Source organism: Podarcis tiliguerta (assembly GCF_965153285.1).
Source record: "Podarcis tiliguerta genome assembly, chromosome: 6".
Classification (NCBI taxonomy): domain Eukaryota; kingdom Metazoa; phylum Chordata; class Lepidosauria; order Squamata; family Lacertidae; genus Podarcis; species Podarcis tiliguerta.
In genome coordinates this window covers 9,174,325-9,197,387 of record NC_139539.1, presented here as the reverse complement: position 1 = coordinate 9,197,387, position 23,063 = coordinate 9,174,325, and the positions used below count along the sequence as shown (strand labels likewise).

At 38.7% G+C, this 23,063-nt stretch overlaps 1 protein-coding gene across 9 annotated transcripts in view; it reads right to left on the bottom strand.

The window, feature by feature from the left end:
• Positions 1–307: 307 nt before the first annotated feature.
• The window catches only part of DIDO1 (death inducer-obliterator 1), a 66,701-nt gene continuing 43,945 nt past the window's right edge, over positions 308–23,063 (bottom strand). For 8 of the 9 annotated variants that reach the window (XM_083447237.1, XM_083447239.1, XM_083447243.1 and 5 more), the window contains 10 exons: positions 21,975–22,455; positions 21,234–21,393; positions 20,570–20,686; positions 20,316–20,423; positions 19,240–19,375; positions 18,417–18,963; positions 17,341–17,494; positions 14,791–14,880; positions 13,477–13,672; positions 308–5,432 (listed from right to left, as the gene is read on the bottom strand). In XM_083447237.1, the coding sequence (XP_083303363.1) occupies positions 2,146–5,432; positions 13,477–13,672; positions 14,791–14,880; positions 17,341–17,494; positions 18,417–18,963; positions 19,240–19,375; positions 20,316–20,423; positions 20,570–20,686; positions 21,234–21,393; positions 21,975–22,455 (5,276 nt within the window). In that variant the 3' untranslated portion in view covers positions 308–2,145. Of the gene's footprint in view, positions 5,433–11,581; positions 11,969–13,476; positions 13,673–14,790; positions 14,881–17,340; positions 17,495–18,416; positions 18,964–19,239; positions 19,376–20,315; positions 20,424–20,569; positions 20,687–21,233; positions 21,394–21,974; positions 22,456–23,063 lie in introns of those variants that run through there. The other variant, XM_083447245.1, reaches the window with a different exon arrangement.

The following is a 23,063-nucleotide window of genomic DNA, read 5'->3' as shown; positions in this document are numbered from 1 at the left end:
ATCTTTATCTTTCCAATAAAGAGCACTGGGGGGTTGCATCAATTGCTGCATGAGTACAAGGGAAGACCTGGGATCAGTGTAGTACTGAGAGGCATGACTGTATTCCTCGTTTTACTAAGTGATCTCTGGCTGAAGAGCTCATCTAGTGGTTGCAAAGTCAGCTACCCATTCCTCTTGCATCTTCTCAAAATAGAGATACCCTGTTCTGGAATCAACCATCCAAAGAAACTGAAGCATTAGAGTAGTGTATTTGGATTAATGTGGCAGATTCTGCCATCAGTTCCTATGAAAATTTTGATACAACGGCTTTCTTTAGATGTTTATTTGACTTACAGTAACAAAACCTATGAAGTTCCACATTTAATGTACAGTGATATATTCTGAAATATAAAATACAATTTACAGAAACCCCTTTCAAATAAACCTAAACAAACACTTGATTTTGCATACTTTCATATATATCTAAGTTAGAAACATTTTGAATAGAAAAATTACATCATAGTAGATATTTATGTTCTACACTACCTCTTTCTTTTTAATATTTTGCAAAAGAGTTTTGCATACAGGTCATTGTTTAAATCAGTTTGTCCTTGATGTTTAAAGTGTAAGATGTACCAATATAAAGTGTAAATCTGTAGTGATTTATTTATAGGAGTAGTGCTACTTGAAATGCAGATCTGAAAATGCCAATGTTACGAATCTATTTTTACATTTGCAAAATGTTTATAAAAATATCAAAGTAACTGCTCAACTATAAGTGCATAAATTCAGTTAAACTGGTAGGATTTCCCCCCATGCATTCTTTTGAATTATGAACTTGAAAGATACAGGAAAAGTAATAGTATACTGCATTATTTCACAGTGAAAAGCTCTCCTCTTTAAAGCAGGTTTGTTAGTATCAGTTTTACTACTCCGTTTTTTACACAAATATTTATTTCCAATGTTATCAAGATAGCCATGAGTGTGGCAAGAACAGGACTGAGGATGTATTCTAGCCTAATTTAAGCACTTTTAAGCTCCACATATTTCAATGGGGCAATTATTACATATTTAAATGTCTCCCGTTGTTATTAGTAAAACTCAAAGGTACTTAACACAACTTGTCCAAATATTTTCCTTTAAGCACTGGAAAAGTCAAACTGCTTAAATTATCCATATTTATTCTGCACAAAGGATTAGATCTGCAAACTACTCTCTTTTCAGTCAGTCATTTGAACCATTTATAAAATGTTTTCCAATAAGTATGTTTTAAAAGTTTAGTTGCTTTGTATAGAGGTGTCATTAATTTTTAATCAATTACACTTTTTGTACAAATTCAACATTAAAAACCTTAAACTAAGCAGGAAATATGGTTACTCAGGCATTTTTTTGTCTTAGTTGAAATCTAACTCAAAATGCCCTCATGTAAAAAGGAGGATAATGAACCTAGAAGCTTAATGTTTATTATTCAAATACTCTGCCAGCTGCTAGAAATACTGCTCCCCAACAATTTTTCTTTAAATACACAAAATCCTGCCCTAATTAGCTCAGGACAGAAATGTTGGGCTCTCCTGAATGTAGGAACTACTGTACTGAAACACCAAAATACTATATATTTAAGATGTAATGGTATGGCTTCTAAGATATTGTTTAAATTTTCATAAAATTACATTTCAAGTTAGTGGAAAACATAACTTTACATCCATAAAAAGCAATGTGCTCATTGAAGAGAGTTCCCATTTTTACTTCTGTAAATGGAAATTTAAAGACAAAGTAAGTAGGAAAAAAGCAACATTTTAGAACTGTAATGCTATAGGCATTAGTTTTTCTGTGTGGATGGAATATTGGATCCCCTGGTCCCAGACCCCTGGTCTAGCAGGCAGTGCAATGGTCCAAGGCTAGGGGAAAACAGTACTCAGGCACTGTGCCCATGCGGGAAAGGATTGTGCCTTACATATCTTATAGAGGGAGGAGGCGAACAAAATGTAGCAAATCCAGCATGTACCTGCTTAATATATGAATATATGCATTTACAATCCAAAATCTCATTTGTGAAACAGGTTTTACCAAACTATGCCTAACGATCAGAATATACAATATGTACAAGTAATAAAGAGTCATGTTTTTCTTCCTCATGTGGCTCATTATTGAAGAATTATTATGTTTCTATGTCTGCTTAGCGGAAGAAGCTTCTGCATGTGATGCCCTTTGGCCACCAGTTTGTGTTTCTTGCTTAGAGTCCTTATCGCACTCCTTACTTTTACTCCGGTCCTTGCGATCTCTTGCTCTGTCTTTGTCACGGTCTCTATCTCTTTCTCTATCCCTTTCTCTGTCTCTACTTCGAGCCCGTTCTCTGTCCCTGAATCTGTCATAATCACGGTCTCTGCTTCTTGATCTGTCTCGTCTTCGGTAAGTATCTCCATCTCTGGTTCTGGCTCTCTCTCTGGTTCTTTCCCAGTCTTTCCCCCGTTCTGAATCTCTGTCCCTGTCTTTGTTATAGTTTCTCTCTCTGTTTTTATCCCAGTCTTTTTCTTTATGTCTCTCCCATTCCCTTTCTCTCCCCCTATTCCAGTTTCTGCCACGGTCCCTTTCCCAAGCCCAGTTGTGGTCACGATCTCGTCGTCTATCATCCGTTACTCTATTTGATCGATTATCTGACTGATCAGACTGCTCTAGTATTTTTTCCTTATTACCTCCCTCAAATCTCTCTCTTTGTCTCCCTTCAAAAGTCTGAGCTCTATAGTCATTACTTCGGCCATCTCGAAAATCAGATGCTGACCACTGTGCTTCTGTCTCAGAACCCTGCCCTGAAGTATTAGGATGAGAGGCAGGTGGTCCAGTTTCATCCCACATCTCTTTCCTGTGCTGAGGTGGATGACTTGGAAGATCCAAGAGTGGTCTGGGGCTTGGCTTCATACCTTGCTGAGATTGTCCTGGAAAGTTATGTCTATTTGGGGGAGGTTCATTTTTTTCTGGAAATAGACCAGGTGCAGGTCCCCTTGGTCCTCCAAACTGATGTGGTGCTGGACCTCTCTGATTTGGAAACCTGGGTGGTGGGCTCCCTCTCCGTTCTTCAAACGGTGGTGGTAGAAGTCCTCTTGGTCCTGGCACATGACTTGGAGCAGGTCCTCTTTGTCCTTCAAACTGATTTGGAGGAGGACCTCTTGAACCACCAAAATGGTTAGGTGATGGACCTCTTGGCCCTCCAAACTGAGGTGATGGGCCTCCTCTTTGACCCTTAAATTGATTTGGTGGAGGCCTTCTTGGGTTCCCGAAAGGAAAGGGTGAAGGTCCTCTATTTCCCATAAACTGCGGAGGCTCAGGTCCTTCAAATTGTCCAGGACCACCACTCATCTCATGATATTGGGGATCTGCATATTGGGAATCTCTGTGTTCCATGTGAGGTTCCCTATGCTCTTCAAATTGAGAAGGTGCAATTTCTCTTGGCCCATCAGGAAATGATTGTGAAGGGCCCCTATTATCAGCAAAATGTGGTGGTGGTGGTCCATGTTGTGCAGAAAATAAGGAAGGGATAGGTGCTCTTGGGGCTCCAAACCTGTTGGGTGGAGGCCCTCTTTGTCCATCATTATTTGATAGAGGATTATGCCCTTCAGTAAACTGTTGTGGTAAACCCCTCTGTCCATGGAAATCTGGAGCACCACTCATTAATGGAGGACCGCTTTTGTGCCCAAGAGAAGAAAATGGGGGCCCACCTCTTTCTTCATCATTTTTAATTGTGGGTGACTCCATTTGTTCATAAAAGTGGCAAGGCTGTGGATTTCTTTGGTCTTCATAATGTGATGGACCTCTTTCTGTTTCAAAATGACCAGGAGCTTTCTCCTGAGATGGGAACACTGGGCTTGGGAAAGAATCCCTTGCTACCCCTGGAACATTTTTCTCCTGAGATTCATTTGACCAAGCTACAGACTGAACACTGTTAGGTGAAGAGAAAGTAGGGAGGAAACATGGATTGACAGGGGTAGGTAGCAGTACTTTACGAACAGGTGCAGTTGTAGATGTTTCAATAGAAGCTGGTTTATTTACAGTTTCCTGGTGAACCTGTGGGGCATTTTCAGGGTTGATAGTGGGCACATCTTGTTCAGACATAACAGAACTTTTTTCACTAGTAACCCATGTATCTTTATGACTAGGATGAGGGACAGAAATCAATGTTTTATCTGCTTTGTCAAGTGCAGTTTGCAATGGACCTGCATAGCTGGGTGGAGGAATTTGTACCGTAGGCGATTCTATAACATGCTGCTTTACATTAGAGTCAGCACTTTCATTACACTCTGTTAGAATCCTTCTAGCTTGTCTGGGATCTCTACTTTGTCTAGGATCACCTCCCTGATTTAACAATTGAGTTTGACTTGTGGATGTAGGCAATTCAGATTTTTCAGTAGTTTGTTTTTCATGTTGGAATAGCTCATTTTTTGCTAGAGATGATTTTGGAGGTGGTGACATCAAAGCATCAGAAACTGAAAAATGAGCCATTGATACACCAACAGCTGCTCGTTGTTGCCTGAGGGCTTCTTCTTGTTCTTCCAGCTGTCTTTTCTGTTCTTCTATTTGTTTGTTTAATTCTTCTAACATTTTCTGTTGCTCTACCAAAGATGGTGGAGCAGATACATCGGGCACAAATGAAGATGCTGTCAAGGAGTGGCTTTTAGATTCCGAAAACATTTTATTAGGCAAATCATCAACAGTAACCTTTGCCTCTTCTAAGATAGTTTCATCTTCTGGATCATAGGCTTCATCTTCTTGCTCTGAAGTTTCACATCTTTTTTCAAGACCACTTTCACAACTTTCAAAAGCTTTCTGTGGAGCATACTCTTCCTCAGGATCATAAGGCCTGTCATCTTCCTCCTCTTCTATAGCTTTGTCTTTCGACATTTGTCCAAATTGCTGCACAATGGGATCAAGTATGGGAGCTGCTGGTAATCCTTCCTCACCAACAGTCTGCATTTCAGTCTGAGCCCCTTCAGAATCCTTGGAAACAGGATCAAAAGATTTCTTTTTCCCGAAAAGAGTTTGCAGGATGTGATCAAGTGGTGTGGCTGATTTTGAAGATGAGGAAGCAGTAGAAGATGCAGTAGCTGTGTTAATTCCCAACACAGAAGCACTTGATTGTGCAACAGTGGCTGAGCTTCCAGATTTAATTGATGACAATATTTTTAATGCAGAAGTTGGCTCTGGGGGTGGAGGTGGAGGAGACCCAGGTGGTGTTGTACTGACAATTGTTTCTCCAGTATAGAGAGAGAATTTTGCAGGTTTTTTCTCTTGCTGAGAAGCCATATTGCCTTTAGGGTATGCAGATACTTCAGTTTCTTCCTGCAACTGAATCCTGCTTTTCTTTTCTTCCATCTTTTCAGTTTCTAGTACAGCTGCAGGTCGCTTAGTTTTCTGACAAATTACTAATCCAAGAATTAAGTTTGGACGTGCTGATTCAAGACCTGTAAGACAAAACAAGATTTCAGGTGAGATTTTTTTTTAAAAAATAAGCTTGAAATCAGTCATTGCTAAGATTTGTAAGAAACAATGTGAAAAATGTTACAGAACTCTATGCATACTCTACTTTATTAATGAATGTAATAATAATTAGCAGAAAACAGCACATTAAAGTAACTATCAGACTGTAACTAAGTCAAAAACTGTATTTTCTTCTCAATATTACTGAGATACCAATATATGCTTTTATGTGGTAAAACTGGTGATTGTCACTTGATGATGATGATGAAGATGCTCTTATCATCATCCTTAACTTTCTCCCAGACAGATACTCATGGCTGATTACAGATAAAATAGAAACAGCTAAAAACTTAGGGGAGGGGGAAACTATTTAATTCACAGCACCAGCCCTTTCCTTAAAAATCAGTACCAAAAGGCCTGTTGGAATAAGAATGGCTTCACCTGCTGGCCGAAGGACAGCAAGTAGGGAGCCAGTCGAACTTCTCTGTGTATGTAACATGATGCCTATTAGATTCCTCCATGGATCATGTCACTTATCTACAAAGCACAACCCTTGCAGTACAGTCCTATGCCTACCCACAACCAAGTCCCATTAAGTCCAATGGTACTTACTCCCAGGTGAACGTGCATTATTAATTTGTTTATCATCCATCCCACAAGGTCACATGGCAGGTTACAGCAATGTAATGCACAATATTAATATCAATTTAAAACAAATACAATCAAAATAATAGGGTGGGACTCAAAAATATATATCTCAGTTGTCAAAGGCCAGGGTAAAGAGGTGTGTCTTCATCATGCACCAGAATCTACATTTTTAAAAGGTGCTGAATGCATCTCTGTGGAGAAGGAATTATATGCGCATAGCTGCCGCATGGTGCCCTCTCCCAGGCCATCACTAGCCAGGGTGGCAGAACTATCAAGAGGGCCCTCTCTGCTGATCTTAACCCCCAAGAGGGTCCGTAAGAAATAAGGTGTTTTAGACACTGGGACTTGTAGTTTAGGGCTTTAAACACTAGCATGAGCACCCTGAATTAGGGTAACATGAGTTCTAAATGGAACCCCAGTAATTTGGCTGATGTATTTTTTAACCAATTAACCTTTCAGAGGCTGATTAGATCCTTAATAAAGAGTGGCTCTTATTATTATTAGTTACTTGTGGAATCCTCAAATTTAGGATTCTACAAGTAACTATATAAATTATCAGAGGGTAATAGAAAACTGCATTTTTATGATTTCCAAATAATTAATAAATCAACAGCCAAATGAGTAGGGTGTTTATTATTATTATTATTATTACCACCACCACTACCACCAGTTTTGCCAGTCCTACTTTCAGCAGACATACAAGCATCTGATCTTTCTGTAAGTCATATTGATGGTTAACAAAGCACTGCATAATGACTGGGGGAAATACAGAATTACTCAAAGGAGAAATGGAACAGGTAATTATGGAATAGACTGCTGAGAGAGAGAGCCAGTAATTTCCAGTTTAGTTAAATGTTTCAATAGAGATTTAACCTTACAAGGTTAGTATCACTAGGTCAACAAATAGAATATACATACACCTAGGCTTTTACCATTCATACTATTATATATGGGAAATGAGTTAACAATAAAGCCCCCGGAAACCACTGTTCTGCCCACTTCTGCAAACGTTCAGGAATACAGTTAAGAGTATATGAATATTATAGACTTAAGAATAGTTAAATGCCATGATAGTTCACACCCTAATAGGTTACAGTAAAACAGATCAAATATTACGTAGTCTATTTCAATTTATTAGAAGAGTGCTAAGTAATGAGGATGAAGGATCTCATCTTCTGAGAATAATTTTATTTCCAATTTGCATTAAATGTATTATCTTTTGGAGGAAGATAAGGGCAAGTACAATATTCAACTGATGCATTATTTCCAAATTTGTAGTCTTTTTATATCTTAGTTCTGCATGATATCCAATACTTTAATCTAGCAAGCCCAGTGGTTTAGCCCATCAGATGCCTCCCACAATCACTAAAGTAATAATTACTGGAGTGGCTACTACTCTACATTTTGACAGTCAATGCATTATTTTGATTTTCTCGTTTTAGTTGGTTGTGTTCAATTCTCTTTTGTGTGTGATCTTTAAGTAAAGCTGAAGTACTAATCATTTCCATTACTATTACTTTTTAAGATTTTGATCTTAACACTGATCATGTTTATTAACTTAAGTTGCCCTAAATATATTTAATTGGAAACAACTTCACTTTGTTTCTCTTAAAATGAAGGAAGTTGGCATTTCAGTTGAAAAGTATAAATTGTTTGGCTGTTTAAAATGTAGCATGTGCTCAGAAAGTCTGCTGAATAAGGATAAAAACCAGCGACTTAACAAATGTATTGCATGAAATAGGAAAGTACTTTTAGAAGGCAAAATGTTTTAGAGCAGCAAAGAATAAATGTAGAATGATCATTACTAATAACTCCACATTAAAAAAAACATGGTTGTGAAAAATGTTTAATCTGACCTTTAAAAAAATTAGTTTGTAATTCCGAAGGAAGCTGTCATTTGCATCCCCTTAACTGCTCTGATTTTATCTTCCAGTCCTTTACACCATTACCTGGGAGTAATTCCTATTGAACTCACTGGGCACACTTCTGAGTGACCATGCAGAGAATTGTGCCTAATCTTTCATGGACAATTTGATCAGCTTTTGCCTATTAATCTTACAAAGATCTGTGGTACTCCATATAAACTTTGGTGTTCTCAGAACAATCCACCTACACTTCTGTCAAGCTGTGTTTTCTCCTTCCATCACTTTTTTGACACTCTGAGCAGTTCTACTGTAATGCTGGCATTCAAAAGTGTTGTGTAGTGTTGAGCTAGGCTTACTGGGTTCAAACTATATATACTTATATTGCCCTCAAGGTGGCCAACCCAGTTTTAAAACCAATGGGGATGTAGGTGAGAAGTTACATGGAAATAAAAATGATTTTGCATTCGTTAACTACAATCTCTTGTGCACAGCTAAGAAGTATTAAATAACTGGTTATAAGTAACTAACCTAGTTAATTTAGAAAGGGTGGGCAGAAATGTTTTATAAACCAGCTTATAAATACAAACCCTATAAAATTTAAAACCACTACTTAAGAAAGCAGCTTCTGAGTGGCTGTTTAGCCTCTGTGGATAATGGAAACACGAAGCAAGCCAGGTTACAAGCAATGACTATTGGGGATAATGTGACAAAGAGACTATACTCTTTGTGGAAGCATAATGAGCAACCATGTAAGCCTATTTATTTATTAATTAAAGTTTATCAGTGGCTGCTACATGCCTCAATGGCTCTATTCAACCTCCAGTCAGAGGCATTATGGCTCTAATTACCAGTTCCTGGGGATCTAAGGTGGGCACAGTGCTGTTGTGCTCATGGGTCTAGTTTGCAGACATCCCACAGGCATTTGGTCGGTCCCATTGAGAACATGATGCTGGTCTAGATGGGCCAATGGTCTGATTCAGCAGGTTCATCTTAGGTTCTTATAAGAGCCTAGTTTTAAAAATGAAAATGCGTACCAACATTTGTTTCTGGAGGAAGGTTAAAAATATTGATATTTTTTTTAAAAAAAGCTAGTCCTTTTTAAAAAACCACTAGTATTTTTTACTGTACACTATATTCCTACCTAGTTTGATCTGAATATGAATCAGAGGAAAGAATGTAAACTATATTAAAAATATGACCCCTAAGGGAAACTTATCAATTCCTGTCTAGTTGCTGCTGCCCATATTATGAATGCAGGTAAGTATATGGAGGCTTACTGTTTCTAAGAAATTAAGTTTCTAAGAAATTAAGACAGACATCCCATAAACTTTTTAAAAGCCCTGAACGCTTATTTCTTGACATAAAACCAAGAATTTTTATAAAGTAAGTTTTCATAAAAGATTTGTTACCACTGTAGGTGCAAACCAGTGCTGCTCATTAAGCAGCTGTAGGGCTACTTCAGTGATCTTTTTTACAGCCTTCTTTACCTGAACATCAATACAGTCATACCTCGGGTTACAGACGCTTCAGGCTGTGTGTTTTCAGGTTGCGCACCACGCTGAACCCAGAAGTACCACAACGGGTTACTTCTGGGTTTTGGAGCTTGTGCATGCAAAGCACTAAATCGCGCTTTGCGCATGTGCAGAAGCGCTGAATCGCGACCCGCGCGTGTGCTGCAGGTTGCGAACGTGCCTCCCGCACAAATCATGTTCACAACCCGAGCATCCACCATAATGTCCCTTATTCATAATTGGAATTGGCAGCAGTACTAAGACTGGTTTACACAATCGCTCAATGTTAGTTGTGCTCTGCCTGACCAACAAGCGCCGACTATCTAGTAAGCAGTATGATTATTATAGTTGCTTTTGAGTAAAGCAGAAAATGAATTTCAGAAGAAAAAAAAGGCTGTGGGAATGGTGTGGTGCCCTGTAAATATTGCTCTTCTTTGGAGTCACCAATCATTTTGAGCCAGTGAGCAATGTGCATATTGGAAAAGTTGTGGGGAACACACACACACACACACACACACACACACACACACACACACACGAGGAGAGAGAATGAGGAGCCAAACATGCACAGGAACCTATTCTGTTGACTAGAATTGAATGCTTTCTTCAAGTCTTAATTCCAGAAGCAGGAAAGGCTCTTGTAGGCACATGTGCACCTGAGAGTCTCATGTTGATGATCCGGACTGCACATAGTATTGTATTATAAATAATGCATCAAAGGTACAAGTGGTGCTTTTTCACTGCAGAGATCCTCCTTCCAATTACCAAGATATTCAATATTCTTCTTTTAATATTCTTCTAGCTTTGGGCTAGGGAATACCTATTGACTAAAATATTAAGCTTTTGCTGAAAGAAACGCCAAGCTTCAATAGTGTATGGAGATGAGTTCTGCAGATATCCACTCCCGATTCCACCACGCAATGATTTCATTTGTAGATTTGAGAACATGCTAACTTCCTTGGGGGGAAAGAGACACTGCCAGTGTTTGAAAATATGTAAGGCAAAATGGTCTGTGGAACAAAATAGAAAATCTTCATCAAGTTTCAGCATAAATGTCTGCAAGTGCTGAAAAGGTTTTTAGTGAATAGAACCTGATTCCAAGAAGGCATGCTTGTTGCAATTGTGGCAGCTGGCATGGGGCCATATACTTGAAGGATCCACCTAGGTTATCCCACCTCCCCTGCCCTGCATTAGTCAGTGTAGGAAAAGAAACAGCCAGATAAGAGACCAAGGGCTTCTTGGACATTCTACTGCTTAGCAGTGTCAGGTATGTGAATCACACACATGGGACGGATGATGGAGGAGCTGTGATAATTCATGTAGGTTGGAACAATATCACTGCAGATTTCCTTGCGGGGAGTGGGGGCTGGGACAGCCATTCTGATCCATTTCCCATATTTCCGTTCCCCATTACTAATTGAGAAGAAAAAGCAGGTAGCAGTGAAGCTACCAAACACAGAATGATTTAACTAATTACAATTTTTAACTCCTAAAGTTTAGTGACATTAACATGTTTCAGTTCCAGTACAAATTATGTTTTCTTTTTCTTTCTTGGTTTTGACATCAGCTGAAGTGACTTCTTGTAGAACAGAAGTCTGCCATGCAGCACAGTCATCTAATGGTCCAGGGACAGAAGAGGAATTCACATGATGTACTCCAGCTCTACTATTGATGATCACCACTAGGTATGTCACAACCATTTCACCTACAACCTCTGTAAACCAAACTTAGTCCTGGGTAAGTCCTATGAAATTGAAGAGGATTAACTTCTAAGTAGATATGTAGAGGATTATACTGTCAAGCATATTGTAGTCTCTATCTTAAAACATATCAGAGCAAGCTCTACTGAATAACTGATACCAACTAATACTAAAATGCTTTAGGAGATTTGTTTTGTTAAAATATTTTGTCCCAGCCTGGTAAAGCAACAGTCTGAAACCCAGAATTGATCCTGTGATGCAGAATATATGTCTCAACTATGTGTGTGAATAACATTTTTAGCAACCTAGCAGGTGTCACTATAAAATAAGACTTATTTTACTAACTAGACCGAGTCCAATACATGGTTACAGCCACTAAAACATCTGAATTGAAAGAGACAATGACCACTTTGCACAAAATACATTTTATTAAGATCATGTAATAAGAGCAGTAAATTTCATTAAAATATATGGATAGCAGATTTTATACCTCTCCCCGTACATGTCCGCGTATACTGAGAACTGAGACAACTTATCCGAAAAGGTTCTAATAGGCTTCATGTATATGACTCACCTCAAAACACACACAGGAAATTATGATTTGGACTGTGTCCTCTATTTTTTTTTAAAAAAAACCTGCTGGTAGAAGTATGTGTATGCTGTCATCAAGGAGGATTCTGATGGGGGTGCTTTCAAACAAATTTCACATGCTTTCTGAGTTGTCACAACCCTATTAGAAGACTCCTCTTCCCCTGAACATTTAACTAGGCCTTCAGAATCAAGAGCAACGTGGAATCTGAAAAAAATGGTTCAGGCAGTCCATATTTTGAAATTGTGGTTCTTTTTTCAGATTCAAGTGGTTTGAAATAAGGTTCTTTGTTTATAGGATTTTAGAGTGTGCCCTATGTTAGTATGGTTTTCAGACGGTGCTCTAGGGATGCTTGGGTTTATCAAAAGCTTATGCGGAGTTCCTTAAATGACTGGTACGGTTTCAAGGAAGTTAGTTTGCCATAACCAACCCATGAAATGCACAGTTGTGGGGAAGTGTCAGATTTGTTACAACTTCTAAGTTGTAATCTCAGTTCCAACAGGCTGACAGCTATGCCTAACAGGCCTGTAAAATGAGTATGTGCCATAGACTTTTCCTGAGAATCCTCAGCAATATACACAACTGGAAAGGGGTTGAAGTTCAAGATTCAAAGTTACAAGAAATACTACTTTAGATACAAAAGGAGAAAACCTCAATTTTCTCTCCCCTACCCAGTTTGTTTGCCACAAACTAAAGAGACTGGATGAAAGTCTTTTTTTCCAGTCAAAATGGAAATTTCTTGTGATTTATCCTGGAGCCGAAGAGAACTTCCTTACAAGCATATGTGCAGTATTGTGTGGTTATTTATTCAGAAGGACAACATACATAAATAGCAGGGTGACCTCTTAAGAGTGCAGAAGCTCAGGAATATAGTATTGAAATAAACCATACCTTATTTCTAATCAGTTCTGACTAATTAGTATGCAGTATCTGTTTGATTAAAATCTGTTTTAGATAGAAAAACAGCATTCCCTCTAGAAATAAGACAGAGACTGTGGTTCTCTTCCCTGGGGCAATGAATCTATCAGTGTCAAGACAGCTGATGGACTAGTGTGTAACTACACCTTATTTATGTGTGTGTCTCTTTCAGCTATGAAAGCTTGAGTTCCTTGGGACATTCCTCACACCACTGGGTGAGCTCAGTGCTGAAATCTTGAGATCTTGTGAGTTTTTGATTGTAGGAGTTCAAGCACACCTATAATATAGTCTGCAAATGACAATCTTACCTTTCAACGTCAGTGATGTTCCGTGGGCTTTCTGTGTTTGCTTCTGTTCAAAGATGCTGACCACTTCTGCTCATTTGGAGCATGTCATGTTGCGTACCAACTTAACTAACCTCCCTGTGCCTTTTTAAAAGATCAAAGTTCTTGTAGTTATATCCCCCAATTTCCCAAACTATGATTTGTATAAATAGCAGGCACATCCAACTTCCAATAGACTGCGATCTATTAAAAAAATGGCAGTGAGCTACCCATTGGATTGACCAGAGTTGTTGAGCTTTTGTTGGGAAAGCATCAAGTTGTTGAGCTTTGGGGGGGAGGGGGGCATGATCCTGTGATCGACCAGGGACATACCACAATCGACCGGTATATAGTACTTTTCCTTTCTACCTTTATCCAACTGAAGTGTGTGTTATGAATGATGTCTGGTATGGTATTTATAGTTCTAACATAGAAGGGCAGAAGTATTTGGGTTTCCTACAATTCATTGCTTACCTGGTCCCTCAAAGGGTAAAAGTTTGGATGGAATAGGATCCTTTGCACTGAGAGGAATCAAATAGAGGTCCTTGACATGTCTGTTGTTATTAGCAACAACACCAAATCGGCCACGACTGCTAAAATAGGAGTACAGAGAAATGTAGGAAGGCACCTCTTCTTCTGTTGCAGGATGGAAGCGGATCAAACATAGTTCCTATAATACAAAAATATAAAGGAAAAATACCAACCTATTGCTAAATAAATAGCAAGTGAGGGCAACATGGCATTAATGCACTTCAGTTTTGAAGTAATAGTTTCAGAATTATTCTTATTCAATTTCTATACCGTCCTTCATCTAAGAATCACAAGGTAGTTTACAAAAATACATACCATAATAACAAACGGAAACAATATCACCCTCTTCCCATGCCCCACATACCGTTTTAAAAGTCATAAATTGTCTAATTAGCCAAAGGCCTGGGAAAAGAGGAATGTTTTTGCCTGGCACTTAAAGATATGTAATGAAGGCGCCAGGTTAGCCTTCCTGGGGATAGCATTCCACAAACAGGGAGCCACTGCAAAAAGGGCCCACTCTCGTGTGGCCACTTATCTGGACCTCTCTTGGAGGAACACATGAAGGGCCTCAGACACTGATTGCAGGGTCTGCAGCAGTAAATATGGAGTTATGTTGGTGATCCAAAAGATGGTGCAGCTTTTAAAAATGCCTTATTATCACTGCCATCAAATAAGCAAAGATTATGTAAAATTAATTATCAATATAATGTTACTTTACATTATTTAAGGTTGCTGAATTTTTCATTATTAAAACACTTTTAGGGTTAGATCTAGTAAGGATTCTTACTACGATGGTTCATAGGAAGTCAGTGATAATTTATGCTGTGCTGGAAACTGAAATATTACTAACACAGAACTGGTTGGGGCAGGGAAGAAGTGGCGAGAGTATGTGGAAGGGAAGTAACAGCCAGCAGGAAAAGCCATTATTGTATTTTGCTTATCTTAAAGAATTTCAGGTGCAAATTACTGACAAGAATCCAAACTGCTGCTGGGGTGCAGATGGGTAGGAGCAATTTTATCTTTTTATTTTGATGAATAGGCCTGTATGCCATGTTTAAAAAAGAAGTCTCCTTCACATTTCAAAAGAGACATGTGAAAAACATTAGGAGTTGCTGCTGTACCATAAATTCAAGCCAGCAGTGTCCTCCTCCCTTAGGTAGAATAACTTAGTTATATAGTTCACTGGATCCCATCCACAATTATTATTTCAAATAAAGTTCAATTCTTTCACCATTACCAAGGATTTTTAAAAAGTACCTTTGACACAGATGATTTCAGTTTGCCAATATAATCCCATACTGTCTTCGGTGAGATCCTCCCTCCAATATGAATTGTATCAGGTAAATCCTAGATAAGAAGCATTACATAATGTGAGAAGAGGGCAGTTTGAGGGCAAAGTATATTGCCCCACACCTTCCAGTAAATAGAATTATACCAACAGAATATAAATAGAAGTTACCATATTTTTCCATCTATAAGATGCCCCCATATATAAGAAGCCCCCTATTTTTGCAGCAACAACCAATCACCAGTCCACCCTTGGCACTATCCGTGTATAAGACGCCCCCTTATTTTTGACTTTTTTTTTTTAAAAAAAAGCCTAGTCTTATACATGGAAAAATACGGTATACTGTGATTTTACTGTAGCTATGGCCATTATGTTCACAATTCTGTTTATCCTTCCACTTCAATTTTCAAACTGCTAGCAGCAAACAGTCCCTCTTTTAATTCCACAAACCACAGCTCATTCATATGTTCCTTTCTGAATCTGGTATGACAGGGAGTACATCTCACCCTTGGGTACCCCTACTATAGTTTCTTATCTGGGAATGAAGAAATATGTCTGACACTGTAGTAGGATGTTGCTTTTATTTACATGTTCTGACTACATCAAGGGGGATAGGAGCCACAAGATCTTGGGAACTGATGAACGCAGTATTTGTATGGGTCAAACATGACTTTTTGTACAAGGAAAATGAGCTGGAAAGGCTGGCTATTGGTGTGCTAAGAACCTGAGGCTCGCTCCCTCTCATATTAGGCTCAGACAGTAACACCTGAGCACTGTGAGAGATAGCTTTTACATAAAGAAGTAATGCTTTTGCACATTAAAGCTACAAAAAGTTCTTAAATATGTAATATGAAAATTGTGACAAAACATTCCTAGCCTATTTTCATAGAGTAAAATTTTAATTGTCACTAAAACATGCTGTTGAGGCACAATGTGTTTATATTTAAAAAGCTGTCTTATCTATAGTTGAAGGGGCAAACATATTTCTATTTGTTTGCATTAACCACCGTTTGTCTCAGAATTCAGCATATAAACATTGCTACTATATCATATTCATAGCCCACTGAGCCTAAGATCGTAACATACTTGTTTTCCAAACTAGGAGGAAAAGGGTTATTCTTACATCTGTAAGTTTAGGAGTCTTCCTATCCCTGCTTCAAAACACAGGAAGAAAGATTCCACTGACAGAATTTGTTGGTGCACAAGAATCAAAATTCCAAGCACCCTGTTCATATTGACCATAAAAGGAGCACAGGTAGGCTAAAAAAAAGTTGAATACACTGAAGTATCTTCCTCCTCTAAGGCAGGAAAGATATACAGGTGTTTCAGCTACTGTTCTACTCCCCACCCTCCCACCAGTTCTTACACAAACAATGCAGAGCAATATGTGAAATCTATTTGAACCAAGGTGGCTTTTCCTCAAATAATGGAATTTATGAACAGTCTGCGGTTGTTGGTTTGACACTTGATAATAACCTACACCGAACTTCCTTCCTATGTTTCTTTTTTGGGTTTAATACAGGAAATTGGGAGCTCACTGAATATTGCAGTCATCCCATGACAGTGGCAATCATCACTCAGTTAACAGTGTCAACTTCCTGGTTACTGTTCACTGTGTGTTCAGTTATTACAGATCACTGCTTCTCACCATCAGACCAAAATGAAAATCAAGAGTGTGATTAACAGAAAACAATAAGCAGTGCCTTATTACTTACTGATATGAAGTATTAATACTAAAAATGGAATATTTCAGTGCTACTATTTTCCCCTTACAGTGGTACCTCCAGTTACAAACTTAATTCATTCCAGAGGTCCGTTCGTAACCAGAAACCGCTTGTAACATGAGGCGTGTTTTCGCTAATGGCGCCTCCCGCTGCTGCCGTGCCACCGGAGTGTGACTTCCGCTCACATCCCAGGGCAAAGTTCACAACAAGGGGCATCTATTTCCGGGTTAGCAGAGTGCGTTACCCGAAGCATTCATAAGGGGGATGGTACGTAACACGAGGTACCATTGTACTTACAGATCACCAATACTATTTTATTATTTTTTAAATAAATTGCTGTCCTATACAATAGAGGCGGTGACCATTTTAGGTGCATCCAATTGATGCATGATCACCGATGCATGGTCTTTTTGGACCCAGAAGAAGACAGAATGGGGACATAATGGGGCAGGGGCTGCTTATCCGTGTTCCGCTGACACACGCAGGGGCTGGGAACAGAATCCCCGCATGAAATGGTTGCCAAGTCAATGTACACATTATCTATGTCTGATTTCTTATGCTACACTGCTACATTATTTGCAGTCAGGCAACTGTCTGAACAGTGAGTTATTAAAACTCAGACCTAAATGAAATTTGAAAATGTTAATAGGTCAATTTGCTTAGCTTTCAAGCTATCACGTTGAGTAAACATGATAACATATTATATAGCTAACCTCTTACCGCAAAGCAAATTTAGTTAGAAGTATGATTTTAGATACAGTTTACACAGAAAGCACAAGCACTTCAAAGTCGCACCTCACTGAGGTAGTCAAAGGATCCAGAGACAGGGTAAGCTTTGGTGACAAACTTGGCCACACTTTGCATGTTGATAAAGCCTTTCCATATGGTGTTAAGGCGAGAGAGAAAGACGGATGTATCTCCTTCTTGAGGGGACCGTATCTCCGACATACTGCAAAACAGAAAACCCAGGAGGGAGAATTGTGTCAAGTGTGGCTCTACATATTGTATCTCTACAAATGCCCCTCCATCCCAGGCAACCCCAACATTTTTCAAATTCCACACCAAATGATCCTAAATCTTATGAAATATACTTTTAGTAAATTAAATTAATGGGCTAGAAATCAATTTTTAAGACTTCCAGCACATTCAGTGGAAGGCTAGTGATCACAAAAGACGGACCATTAATTTGCTAACCCATGAATAAAATTCCTGTTATTATTAGGGATTGAGTTGATATTGTAAGACTTGTGACTGATTCTCTTTTGCATGAAAGATAGAGAGACACTGAAGTTTATAAACCTGCCTTGAGTGAAGGCAATGTGTGACCCCACGTCCCCCAATTCTTACAAACACTGGCTCCTCCTGTGCACCAATGCTACTAGAGGTTGAGAAGTGTGCTACATGAGTAAATACGACTTGGCAAATCTTCAAAGTATGCAGAAGTAGTAAAAAATCCTCCTGTTCATGGCTCTGCTGTCCTTTCCTCCTAGTGGCTTCTGAGAGATTAGCACAAGTTATCCCTCCTTCACATCTTGAGGAGAGGCAAAGAATGATCCCTCACTGTCACTTAGCATCAGAGTACTTGCAGAGCAATGGCAGCAAGGGTGTTTGGTCTGAGCTTTTCTCCTTCTTGCACAATTGGGGGACAGAAAGAAGCCACCCGCTGGGGGGGGGGAGAGAGACCTAGCTATGCCCATTAACTTGCCCACCCACCTTGCCCCCCATTTTACTCACTCTGGGAAGCTTCCTTCCTTAGAAGGAATCTGAAGGCTCCCCCTGCACCTAGATACACACACACCATTGGGTGGCACGGTCCCCTTTGCACAATACCGCAGGCCTAGTGACCCTCTTGCAGATTGACACACACATACCTAACATTTAGGGATGATTGAGCTGCCAAGTATCTTGGGTCCGATGATGATGATGGCTTCGTTAATATTGATTTTGGAGCTGCTACAGTATTTCTGGATATTTCCGCTTTACTTTCCCCGACAGAACCTTTGTCAGATGCCGGGTTGGGATGCAATGCAGAAGTCACAGTAGAAGCAGAGGTTGACAAAGTGCTCATGGCTGTTCTGGGATCCTTCCCAGAGACTGTCACAGTAGTGATAACACCGCCAGCATAAGATGTGGGGTAGAGAGAGCTCTCATTGGGTAGAGAAGATAATGGATTGCTTTGTCCTTGTGTTAAAGGAATGTAAGCTTTTTCTATGCTTGGCTGAGGAACTACTTCAGCTACAGATTCAACAACAGGTTCTGCAGCAGTCTCCATTTCCTCTTCTTTTGCAGCCTCCACTTCATCTGTTGGTGTCGAGCTTTCAAATTTTGACTTCATTTCTGGCTTTGGTTCCGCCTTCTTAACAGAAGACGATTTTTGTTTCTTTGAAGCTGGTTCTTCATCAGATGCTGACATCTGACCTAAATGGTAAAAAAAAAAACGTAACATGTAACATTGTGAGTCTGTGTCATTTCATGGACATGGTGCTATATTTCCCTTGGACACAGGGAAGTCACTTCTTGCTTGTTGCTGTTTTAATTTATAGAAGCAAAAAGTTTATTTTACTGCAAGAAGAAAGTCTGGCCATTTGTATAATTGAGGCTCCAGCCAGATTTCGGTTTACTGAGAACAAAATTGATATGGTAATTTCAATTTCTGCTTTGCATTTCTACCAGGTGGGTAATCCATGTGCATACCTGTACAGATTTTGCAGTTCAGGTCAAAAAGATGGGCTCGGTGTTGACTTGTTGTGTCCTGTAACATACTGCTGAAAACATCGAGAATTGGAGCGCTGCTTTTCTCAGGAGCTGCTCGATCTGCCTCTTGCTGCTCCTAAAAAGGAATTGAGGCAATGGTATGATTTGCTGGTATCAGGCTCATTTCAACTATACACATGCAAATTCCTGTAGATATGCACAGATTTGAAAGCAAACATCCACAGCTCCAAAAAATAAAGCAATTGATACTACTAAAATCTAACATAACTTGACCTTTCAACAAGTACAAGCTCATATGCAGAAAGAGATCCTTATAAGGTTTGCGTAAATTCATTACTGGCACCACAGGTTTCGACAGCACCCAAATGAGGAAACAGAAAGTGTGCTGGTCCCCTGTTTGGGGCAAATTAATTAATGTACGGGAAACAATTGATTGACATTCACACACATATGCATCATGGTGACCCAGCAGTGGCAGGAAAAGGGGGTGGGAACAAGCTTATGTGTGCTCCACCCTCATGCACAATGACCCAAAACACAGCCACACACAAATCAGGGGTTGCCTGTTTATCATTGGTCTCTTTGCAATAGGAACCATGCCAAAGCAACATTCCAGGTAATAGGCAGTGTACTACAGTGTACAGTGGTGGCTGGGCTATTGGTTTGGTTTGTTCTTGTTTTAATCATGTTCGTTGTGGTTTTATTCTGTATTTTATGACATGAACCACCCTGAGATCTTTGGATGAAGGGCAGTATATAATAATAATAATAATAATAATAATAATAATAATAATAATAAAACAATACTGTGTACATGTACCTCAGAATAAGTATAGAGTACTGCAGGAATTGTGCAGCGTGTGTGTAAGCTGCTATAGTGCATTACTGGATTGTGCCCTCTAAAATAAAAAAAGGCAAGCAAGCAGATAAACTATACTTGAGATCTTAAAACATGACATTTTAAATTATACAATATCTTCATGTAAAGAACTAAATTTTGGTAAATGGTCTATATAATTAATTGTAAACCAGTGCCTTAAGTGGCTTATACTTACATCTGAATCAGACACTGGTGGGGAATCTTCCATATTAGCATCTGGGATGGGTTCTTGTTTTACAGCAGATTTCTTGTTTTCAAACGTTTTACGTCTAGCTGCCATTACCTATGAAAACAATAATGTGATTTGTATACACACACAAAGTCAGTGAACTAGACTTCAATCATTAATCTGTAGTCAATTACCACATCAGCTGGAATTGCTCATCAACCATCCTTACATAATAAACACCACAAAATTTTATTGCTTACTGCTTTGGCTGGCTTTTCTTTCCATGTAGATAGCTCTTTGGATACAAGTTCTTCCGGCTTCATTCTTACAAGCCTTGACAAAGGAAGGTCTTCCCTAAGAACACGATGGAAAAGTCCCTAAAGAGAGAGGAGTGATTTGAGGTGAGCAGTAACTACTTACACAACTAGCAAATGAGAATCTTCCAATAGGCAAGTAAATGCTGTCATCCAGTTCATGAATTCCTTCTAAAGGGTCTTAAGTGTAAATAGAATGAAATATTTAAAATACATTTTTTAAAAAAATATTGCCAGGTTAGCAAAACATTAAGAGTCTACTCTATAACATAATTTGAAGCATGTCTGTATCAGGAAAGGGCACAAACATAGATGGGATTGAGCGTTCCACAGGCATTTTCTCCACATGCAGAATTTTATATATCTCTATCATATTCCCTTGCCTCTTTTCTAAACCAAACAGCCCCAAACTTGTTAGTTTTAGTCATTCATGCTTCCAAAGCTCCCCACCCCAATAAAATTTACAATCCTCTTGATTGTAAAGAAAACTCAAAGCAGTTTACAAAAAGAGCTATAAAATAAATGATGCAGTCAAATCAAAGGCTGTCCACTAAAAAAAAAAAAAAAAAAAAAGGCTGTTGAGAAGTCATTCATTCGCTTTCATACAAACCTGATTTTTAGGGTCCTTCAGATTGAACATAATGCTGCGATATTTACTCTTATACCGATTGTCTGTAGCCTGGAATAAATTAAACATCTCCTTTTCAATGTTCAGTGCAATCTTTCCCACCTCATTCTCTGTCATAGCCAGATCATCACTATCATTTACTCTGCCGAAAGAGTTAGGAAAGAAAGAAAAGGGAGTCAAAAATGACAGTACTGCTAAGTAGCTTGATCTACCTATATGCAGGAAGAATCTTCTATGACTTAAGTCTCAAAAATGGCCTATTTAATCCAAGGATGAATTTTCCTTCTTTGATTCCCACTATCCACTGCTGCAACATCCTCTGAATACCATGTACTCAGGAGGATTGTTCTGCTGCTTAAAGTACTAATGATAGTTTGGGAAAACTGGTGATAAGCACATGCATTTATATTGGACAGTGCTTATCTGTTTTGTGAAACCATGTTTTTTTAAAAAATCTAGTTTTCAAGAAAGTAAGATTGCCTTTGGGGCCTTCTATTCTTGTTTAAAACCTTTAAGAAATGTTGACATTTACTGACTAAGGTATTTCCTGCTCAGTCAAAAATATTCACAAATACTTTAGCACTAAACTTATTTCAGATACATTATCTAAAGTGCTATGAAAGGTGAGAAGAAATGAATATCACTGTTCACGCAGCATTAAAACTAATGATTATCCTAAACTATACAGATTATTTGCACAGAGCAAGTACACTTAGTGCCTACCTTTTCCACAATATCTCCTTAAGAGATCTCCGTATATTTTGGCGAATTTGAGAGTTAGGCTGTGATTGACTAGCACTTGCAGATTTTGCTTGTGTAGCTGAGGAAGTTGTTGAAGAAGCAGAGGACACCATGGGCTTCCTGAGCCCTCCACCAATGCTTGAAGAGGAAACTGTTTTTTTATAAACTGAGGATGTACCATAGGACAAAGGTGAAGGCCTTGATGATGACACATTGCTTGATGTAGGTGGACCAGTTGAAAGTGAAGACTTCTTAGGTATCACCCCTTTGAAACCTGCAGCAGAGTATTTAATTGGATGCTTAGAACTAGTAAATGTAGAGGGTTTCTTTAAGGGCAGATTTCTGCTTTGGGTAGACACTGCAGAAGTGGGTTGAGACGCTGCAGTAGTTGACACAACCATTTTCTTTGATGCTACTGAAGATTCAGCTGACTTATCCTCATTCTTACGTTCCTCTTTCTGTGCTGTTAACAGGAACAAAACACAATAAATTATATTTTTTGCAACAGGTGCTGTGCTGAAAAGATTCAACAAGAGACATGATCCAGTAAGCCAAACATGTGCGTAATTCTTTTAGTGAAAATAAAGAGATTAAAGAAGATCAATTTAGGCTAGATTATGGACAAACAATATTTGTTGTTTAAAGCTATCTTATAGAAGTGATAGAAACTTATATTGGTTTTATGAAGAAGGTGCCTTATTTTTGTACAAATTGATTTGACACAATAAACTTGCAAGACACAGGGAGAGATGGGCTGTGCCCATGATGCAAATGAATCATACCCAATGAATCATGCCCAAAGTTTACCAACAGGAAAGGGTACAATCTCTTAAGGAGAGAAAACATATAAAAAAGAAAGCTATTTTGAATACGTGTTTTTCACACTTTTAAAACAAAAGTAGACCCATCTTCAAAGATTGCACACATGAGCTAACACATATACAAAACAGCAAGTATAAGGCTCAGGCATACAAGCTGTTTTTTTTTTAAAGAAAAGAAAGAATATTCACTTTCTAAATCATGCAAACAATTCTAACATTTATTATACTTGTATCAGATATGTTGAATTAT